This window comes from Salvelinus namaycush, chromosome 3 (genome assembly GCF_016432855.1).
Source record: "Salvelinus namaycush isolate Seneca chromosome 3, SaNama_1.0, whole genome shotgun sequence".
NCBI lineage: Eukaryota > Metazoa > Chordata > Actinopteri > Salmoniformes > Salmonidae > Salvelinus > Salvelinus namaycush.
Window position 1 is genome coordinate 49006285 of NC_052309.1, and position 9321 is coordinate 49015605.

The following is a 9321-nucleotide window of genomic DNA, read 5'->3' on the forward strand; positions in this document are numbered from 1 at the left end:
TGGTATACTGAGAGTTGTTGAGTGCTTGGGGTGGTGTTCAGATGTCCTATTTTGGCCGTCCTGGTCTGGTCTTTGCCCTTTGAGATCATGTGAGTCAAGTGTGAACAACATAGCATGGAACATACTATTTTTGTGAGTGAAAAGGAAGGATTGTCATAAGTTCCTAACAGTGATAAGATATTCAGTATACCAGTAAACAATGTATACCAGTCACTGGTTTTGATATGGGCCAAATATTTCACTATTTTGCATTAACATGTACGATTCCCTAAACTGCCCCAATTTGACAACAAATAATTGAAACTTGTTAGAGGATTCTGACACGTCATGAGTTAAAGATCCGGAGCCAAGTGTGCTGTCATTGCCATCTAGTGGTGATCATTTGACACCATACTCTGTTGGTTCAGGCAGTGTCGGAGACTGGTGATGACTCGCACACTTACTACCTGGTAGTCAGATTTCTCTAAGCTCTGTGTTCTCATTGTGATGGAGGGAGCAAGGCTTTCCCATGAACTCTCCTCTCCTCTCTTATCTCCATGGAGAGAATATATTCCCCAGTCTGTCTTCTGATACGAGAGGCCAATTGTCTCATGGTGCTCAGAACTGATTCAGTGTACATTGTTTTGACTATTTAATAGATCTTTGATGTGGAATTATTTGCCTCCAACTGTTTTTACTCCGAGGCAATGTCATCTCCCTCAGATTGTCTAAAAGTCTGTCAAGGTCAAGACCGTACGAGTATTTGAACTGTGTGTGTGCAGGCGTCAGGAGCTCCGGGATCTGCGGCTGCTGCAGAAGGAGGAGCACCGCGCTCAAGCGTTACTGAACACAAAGCTGGACGCTCAGAAGGAGCAGATGCAGCGACGCTTCGACCAGGAGATGAACGTAGGTCTAGACACGCCCACTGACAAACACACAGTCACACTATAGTCTTGCATCGGGTTGGATACCCACGGCTGTTAATAAAAAATAAAAAAATACCATGGTTGGGTTCGCAAGAATTTTCAGATGTGAAAATGGGGTCGTGGACGAAAAAAGTTTGGGAAACCCTGGCCTAAACTCTTGTAGCCTGAATTTAACTGATGCGTCTTGCTGACAATGGGAGCCTTTTTGTAGAAAGAAAAGTTGGGACAACTGAAAAGGAGCTGAGATTTTAAACATACGAGAACGGTTGAATTAGCTATATTTAGAGACTCGGGTCACGGATCGACTCTCGGGACAATTCTATGCTGGTGGGTCGGGTTGCGTAGAAAAAAATCTGTCCTGATATCGGGTGGGGTTCGTAATTGATGTGGTCCCTGCGCGGGGCTGGCGTGTACTGAGAGGCCTCGACATACCAATGGTCTCTTTTTTTTATTTTTTTATCTACGCCCACTAATGTGTAAAAAAACAGAATTCCTCCAATCCACACCAACACCATAATATCTCCTGCTGTTTATGGAAGGACAGAACCCCTGAATTAACTCTAACACCCACACTCATGTCATATCAACATCCCTTTGGATAGCTGTCTGGTTAAGGGAATCCCTTTTCCACAACCCTCCCCTCGCCAAAAGAAAACACACGTTACATCGGTCTATGAACAAGTAGGGGATATCCTCTCTGCAGAGGAGGCTGGTGGGAGGACAGGCTCATTGAAATGGAACGGCGTCAAACACATGAAACATATGGAAACCACATTTTGACTCCATTCCAGCCATTACAATGAGCCTGTCCTCTAGCTCCTCCCACCAGCCTCCTGCCTCTATCCTTTTTGACATTTTCCAAACCTTCCCAGCTTTGTCCCCCCCCCCCCTTAGCCCACCAGGATCATGGCTACGTATGATATAAATATGGTGAACAGGTTTAATTCCTTCTCTCTGCTCCTCCCAGGCGAAGAAGAAGTACTACGACACGGAGCTGGAGAGCCTGGAGAAGCACCAGAAGCAGACCATCGAGAAGATGGAGACGGACCACGCCATTAAGCTCCGGGACGAGACCAAACGCATCCGCTCCGAACAGGACCGCGACTACAACAAGTTCCAGGATCAGATGAAGCGCAACAAAAAAGAGGTGAGGGAGTGCGTGTGGACGGTGAGCGTAAAAATGAAAGGAGCGTTGTTTATTAAGTCCATACGTTTTTACAATCATCTTTCCAGGTGAAGAATGAGATTGAGAAGCTCCCCAGAAAGTCACGGAAAGACAGCATGAAACAGAGCATGAACACCTTTACACAGATGAAACAAACTGAGGTAAACACGAGCTGCTTTCTTTATCGCTCCACCACTGACCTCTAAATCCACCTAATATACTAACGGTAGCTAGCTATAATCACATATTAACGTCTCATCACTGCCTGTTTCCTGTGGTTTAGGAGCGGAACTTCCTGTCGGCCCAGAAGAACCACCTGGACACGACGCTGAAGAGGATCATCTCGGAGAACAAGAGGGAGATCTCCGAGACAGAGAGGCAGTGTCTCAACAAGAAGCAGAACCTTGTCAGAGGTACAAGCATCAGTCACATTGGATGGCTGGGTGCCATCAACACTGTTAGAATGACAGTAGCTGCTCCTCTGGGAGGGGTCTAGTCACTCCCTGAGATCTGTTAAAGGGATGGTTTGAGATTTTGGCAGTTTCCACTTACCCAGAGAGATGAACTCTGTGCAGTTTGAAGGATGCACATTTGAAGGTAGTTTCAGGAGCCATTGCTAACTTCCATTAGCGCAACGACTGGAAGTCTACTTGAGGCTGCTAGCAATGTCTCCAGAAACAATTTTTAACTTCCTTCGAACTGCACACCGTGGACACAACATTTAGGAAAAAAAAGGGCTTTATTGCCTAAATCTCAAACGGTCCCTGTAAAGTACACCTTTGATCTCTGTTCAAGCCCTCAACTTTTAACAAATGCTTACTTGGTGTTTATCTTTCCCCTCGGATATATTTTTATCTCTGACTTGAGAGAATCTTCCTCTTCTTCCAACTGCTTTCCAAACTATTTTCATTCACTGGCTGTCTCCACTTTTTGTTCCTCAGACAGGGAAGCTACTATCTGGGACCTAGACGAGAAGATCCTTCATGAGAAGCACCAGTTATTGAAACAGCAGCTAAAAGACCAGTACTTCTTCCAACGGCACCAGCTGCTCAAGAAGCATGAGAAGGTATAGCAACCCTATCCGTGTGGCTGGGAAAGGAACCTACTGCAGTTATCGGGGTTAAACCTTGTATGCCCAGCTAATATCCTCAAACAACCCCTTACCTTTGCATAGTGTGTGTGTGCGCACGCATCCTCACACATGACTGTCTCCCTAGGAACAAGAGCAGATGCAGTGCTACAACCAGAGGATGATTGAGCTGCTGAAGGCCCGGCAGCAGCAGGAGAAGGGTCGCCTGCCCAAGATCCAGCGCAGCGAGGGCAAGACCCGCATGGTCATGTTCAAGAAGAGCCTCCGCATCAACTCCACGGGCAGCTCGTCGGAGGACCGCGAGAAGACCAAACAGGTACCAGACAACTACAGAACGGCCTGGCGGGGGGGGGAGACTGGGTGTGAATGGAGGAGTAAATCAAACATGTAGTGGTGTAGCTATATGGGATGGAGGGTAGAGAGAGGCAAGATGGTCGCTGACGTCTCATCAAGCGGTCAGAAAACACGTGCAAGTGTTGGCTAGAAAATGGTAATATCATACTCACAGAACTGGATCACAGTTCTGTATCAGGCCTAAGTGCTGTAAACGAATCCCTCATCCCCATCTCTCTCCCTCGTGTGTGTGTGTGTGTGTGTGTGTGTGCTCCTCCCCAGTTTGCCCAGCAGGAGGAAAAGCGTCAGAAGGCTGAGCGGCTGCACCAGCAGCAGAAGCATGACCACCAGATGAGGGACATGGTGGGCCAGTGTGAGGGCAACGTCAGGGAGCTCCAGCAGCTACAGGTGACCACAGTACACCAAACTCTCCCTGAATAATGTCCATCTATATAGCTTAGCTTATTTGACCCTGGGTGTCAAACCCTTACACATCATTTTGTCCTGAGCATACCCGCCAGCCTGAAAGCCATGAGAACCTATCTGAATGAACCTATTAGAATGCCTGCATGTATGTGGCATAATGTACAATGATAGGAAGATCCACAAATTCAGTAGGTTTGTAAAGTATGGGAAATCAGTTCCACAGGTGCTCCATGAATAGTGTTATGTAATGACTGACTGTATTGTGGTGTGAGAGCAGAATGAGAAGTGCCACCTGCTCATTGAGAACGAGACTCAGAGGCTCAAGTCTCTGGATGAGCAGCACAACCAGCATCTCAAGGAGTGGAGGGAGCAGCTCAAGCCTAGGAAGAAGGTACGCGGCCATACCGTTAACATTGGGTGTCATTTTCACTAGGTCTCAAAGCACTTTACGTTGATGTCCATTACTGTTGCCATTATTGTAAGACGAGATTTAAAGTCCTACTCCAGTATTCTTTTCACCTTATCACTTTGATTTACTTAACAAATGGTATAGCTCAATAAGTGGTCCAGGTATGACATGGCACAATTCTTTGAATGGCCTTCCCCTTGACATTTGCAGTTGTCCAAAACATTTTTTTATACCATTTAAAGGGGCAATCATCAGTTGCGACATCAATTTTTGGATTAGTTTATTTATATTTATATATATTTATTATTAAATATATATATAAATATATTTAATAATACATATATATATATATATATATATATATATATATATATACACTAGGGATGTAACGCATTCAAACGTTTAATATACGACTGCATTGTTCCACGAACCCCAAACCAATTCAATTGTAGCATGTATTGGTCCGAAAATTGATTCAAACGTTACAAATCGCAGATTCACATTTTTTTTTTTTTTTGCTCATATTGCTTTCTTTCTACCTTCCAAAAATGTCACAAAAGATGGGATAACTGAGTCCTCTCCTTCAGTGTCGAAATAAGTATGTAACTGTGTTGACAGTCATCAATCTACAAGTCATTTTGCATGCCGAATAACCCCAGGGAATATCAGTAGCCTAGTCAAATTGCGCACTGTGCCCAGTTTTGCACGCTCACCAATGCGAGGTAGGCGTCCTGTTCTTGATCGTGCATATCTGCGCAGCACCTTCAGCATTGGCTTTTAGTTGTGACAACCTATGTAAATTACTAGGCTATTGCTGTGCGCTGATGGAAAATAGCCTTCTACCGGAGTTAAAAGATACCGTAGACACAACTCTTGTCTGACTATATGCTACCTGCTGAATGGGGCTTACAATATTTTGATTGTTCAGGTTCACCATCAGCAATAGTTTTGGTAGTTTTTTGCCTTAAACAAACAGTGTATACGGTCATTTTTAAACAAAGTTGCTAATTTCATAACGACTACAGCAATCACTTTGCGAGGTGCAAAGCAGGTGGACAAATAAAGCTCACTAAACAGTCAAAACCATTCGTTTTTTTTGGGGGGGGGGATCCAAAATTGTGCTATATATTCATTGGCAATGTCATAGCTAATTTGTAAATGATAAATATTGACGCATTATTAGCTCAAACACTTCATCTGCAAAAATGACAAGTGAAATAGTGGATGATGGTGATATCAGAACCAAAGTGGGGGGACAAAAAACATGCTACATTGCCCCCTAATCTGATAGTGGGATGGTAGATGCCTAGTCTCCTTTGTCTCAAGTGCCTACTTAGTACATACATAATTTACAGGCACACGTCAGCTCAGGCAGATCCTGCTCATAAACTCCATCAGCAGCAGATTTGAATTTAGAATGGAAAATGAATGTGTTTTATGCAAAACAATATTAGTGCGTCGTGACAAACCGAATCACATTGATTCATTCGCTAATCAAAACAAATCGCACCGTTTCAAACTAAAAACACCCACATTTATAAGCTTGTTTTTACTTTGTTTGTAAACATTTTAAATGGTAACATGCTGTCTAGCCTCAAATACTTAACTATAATTTGGGTATCTTGGATGTTCAGTCCTGGCATCTATAGTTGTTTCTCCAGGCCCATCCCCCAGCATTTTATCAAAACAGAGGTGGGAGTATACGTTATTGTTTCAACTGCGGCTTGCCCCTTTAAGTTTGTGTACGGACTGTATTTATACTTGGGATATTGTTTTTCAGCAGAAAGTTCAAAATGGCTGGAGAGCGTTTTAAAGTGTCTTTCTCTACCCATCTCTTACCCTCATCTCTCCCTTTTTCTCGCTTTCTTCTCTCTCCCTCCCCCCTCTCTCCCAGGCTCTGGAAGAGGAGCTGACTCAGAGGAAGAGGGAACAGGAGGTGTTCTTTAAGATGAGTGAGAACTCCGAGTGCCTGAGTCCCAGCTCCCCAAACAAACTCACCAAGTTCCTCCCTTACTCTGAGTCCTCTACCACGTAGACTGGCATCTCTCCCCCCTCCAAACATCCTACCGCCTTATCCCACACCATACCCAGAAGGACCACTGTCAGCTGCCTTAGTCCTCCTGAACTTTTCATTCATTTTTAAGGAGTAGTTATGTTTTAAGTCCTGTTTATAAGATTTTATCATTTTATTAACCCAAGATGGCAAAGCTTGGTCATATTTTCTTTGAGGATTGTCTTTAACTCCACATGTGCATCAGGCTGCTTGATAGATAGGGTGTTCTTCATCCATGCAGCGTTACCTTTTTCATTCATATTAATATTGCCTACAGCACCAAATTGACTCAGATCCCCATTGGTTTGTCTACCCAATAAGCATGAGACTAACCTATAGTTAGAAGGGTGTGGTGGGGAGATGCATCCCATATCCCAAAGAGGGTCAGCTGAGGAGCAGTAGTTTAGGTGCAATGTGGAACATAAGAAAAAAAGGTACTTCAGACAATGCTGTGTTGGTGGGAGTCAATGAACACACTTTTGTTTCACTGCAATATCGGTCTTCTTCCAAAGAGTTTATCGCTTAATGAACACACCCAAGTATGGCGCACATAAACTCAGCAAAAAAAGAAACGTCCTCTCACTGTCAACTGCGTTTATTTTCCGCAAACGTCACATGTTAATATTTGTATGAACATAAGCTTAAACAACTGAGACATAAACTGAACAAGTTCCACAGACAGGTGACTAACAGAAATTTAATGTGTGGGGGGGGGTCAAAATAAATCAGTAACTGGTGTGTCCACCAACTGGATTAAGTACTGCAGTGCATCTCCTCATGGACTGTACCAGATTTGCCAGTTCTTGCTGTGAGATGTTACCCCACTCTTTCACCAAGGCACCTGCAAGTTCCCGGACATTTCTGGGGGGGAAAGGCCCTAGCCCTCTGATACAACAGGTCCCAGACGTGGACAATGGGATTGAGATCCGGGCTCTTCACTGGCCATGGCAGAACACTGACATTCCAGTCTTGCAGGAAATCACGCACAGAATGAGTAGAATGGCTAGTGGCATTGTCATGCTGGAGGGTCATGTCAGGATGAGTCTGCAGGAAGGGTACCACATGAGGGAGGAGGATGTCTTCCCTGTAACGCACAAAGTTGAGATTGCCTGCAATGACAAGCTCAGTCTGATGATGCTGTGACACACCACCCCAGACTATGACGGACCCTCCACCTTCAAATTGATCCCGCTCCAGAGTACAGGCCTCGGTGTAACACTCATTCCTTCGACAATAAACGCGAATCCGACCATCGCCACTGGTGAGACAAAACCACGACTCGTCTGTGGAGAGCACTTTTTGCCAGTCCTGTCTGGTCCAGCAACGGTGGGTTTGTGCCCATAGGCGACGTTGTTGCCAGTGATGTCTGGTGAGGACCTGCCTTACAACAGGCCTACAAGCCCTCAGTCCAGCCTCTCTCAGCCTATTGCGGACAGTCTGAGCACTGATGGAGGGATTGTGCGTTCCTGGTGTAACTCGGGCAGATGTTGTTGCCATCCTGTACCTGTCCCGCACGTGTGATGTTCGGATGTACCGATCCTGTGCAGGTGTTGTTACACGTGGTCTGCCACTGCGAGGACAATCAGCTGTCCGTCCTGTCTCCCTGTAGCGCTGTCTTAGGCGTCTCACAGTACGGACATTGCAATTTATTGCCCTGGCCACATCTGCAGTCCTCATGCCTCATTGCAGCATGCCTAAGGCTTGTTCACACAGATGAGCAGGGACCCTGGGCATCTTTCCTTTGTTGTTTTTCAGAGTCAGTAGGAAGGCCTCTTTAGTGTCCTAAGTTTTCAGAACTGTGACCTTAATTGGCCTACCGTCTGTAAGCTGTTAGTGTCTTAACGACCGTTCCACAGGTGTGTGTGTTCATTGAACAAGCATGGGAAATAGTGTTTAAACCCTTTACAGTGAAGAGCTGTGAAGTTATTTGGATTTTTACGAATTATCTTTGAAAAACAGGGTCCTGAAAAAGGGGTTTCTTTTTTTGCTGAGTTTATATCTAGTTGCCAAATTTTTCTTTTGACAATTCTTTATTACTTTACAAAGATCAGCACAGAGCATGATCTTCAGAATTCACTTTTTCTGTTAACACAGTGAATTAATGGAATTCCCACCGAAATCAGTTTCATTGTAACTTGGACTTTAAGTCGCTTTGGATAAAAGCATCTGCTAAATGGCATATTGTATTATATATTAACTTAAAATGCTCAGATCATTCCTTGTTTCGATCAGAATAGAGCCCTAGTTTTACATTTTCATGAGATGAGCTTAAACACTGAATGAATACAGGAGAAGTCAGGGGAAAGTAAATTGTAGTCCAATTTTATTTTTGTTTTTTTTAATTAAAGGGTTGAAGAAAATTAGATATTTTTGAGTTGATTGTGTTCATGTCTCAAATGTTTTTCTGTGCTGCATTTTTACTGTAAAGGCAATACTAGCACACTGGATGGGAACTAACAAAGGCAAAGTGGAATACTGTCTTTGTAGGAATCTTAAGAGATATACGTTTTACATTTTAAGTATATTGGGGTTATTTTCCATTGTTTGTTATTAAATGTACTGTCTGCTAATGAAAGTGCAATATGTAATTTTTCCTCCACCAAATGTGCCTTTCTTTGCACTGAGAGGAGTATACTAAGTTATGAGGTAGTGCATCAGAGCTATTTTGCAGTTAATATGTATCCTGCTGCTTTTGAAAATGGGGTTTGTTTTCTTGACCAATTAGGCCTGTTAGATCACTGGAGGCCCGAGTGTCTGCGGGTTTTTGCTCTTCCCTTCTACTTGATTGATAAATGAAGGAACTCCCCACACCTGGTTGTCTAAGTCTTAATTAATTCAAAGGAAAAGCCAGCAGACGCTAGGCCCTGCATGGAATGGGTTTGACAGCGCTGTGTTGATCTGCAGTAATTTGGTCAACTATCAGGTACAGCTACTCTCTCA

General features: G+C 44.0%; 1 protein-coding gene across 1 annotated transcript in view; it reads left to right on the top strand.

Annotated features, from left to right (window-relative positions):
- LOC120032065 (serine/threonine-protein kinase 10-like) overlaps positions 1 to 7235 on the top strand; it is a 42337-nt gene extending 35102 nt beyond the window's left edge. Inside the window, exons 11-19 of the mRNA XM_038978012.1 lie at positions 762 to 885; positions 1873 to 2052; positions 2139 to 2231; positions 2354 to 2483; positions 3012 to 3136; positions 3288 to 3476; positions 3776 to 3901; positions 4197 to 4310; positions 6223 to 7235. Coding sequence (XP_038833940.1) covers positions 762 to 885; positions 1873 to 2052; positions 2139 to 2231; positions 2354 to 2483; positions 3012 to 3136; positions 3288 to 3476; positions 3776 to 3901; positions 4197 to 4310; positions 6223 to 6363 — 1222 coding nt within the window. The 3' untranslated portion in view covers positions 6364 to 7235. The remainder of the gene's footprint in view (positions 1 to 761; positions 886 to 1872; positions 2053 to 2138; positions 2232 to 2353; positions 2484 to 3011; positions 3137 to 3287; positions 3477 to 3775; positions 3902 to 4196; positions 4311 to 6222) is intronic.
- The last annotated feature ends 2086 nt before the right edge of the window (positions 7236 to 9321 follow it).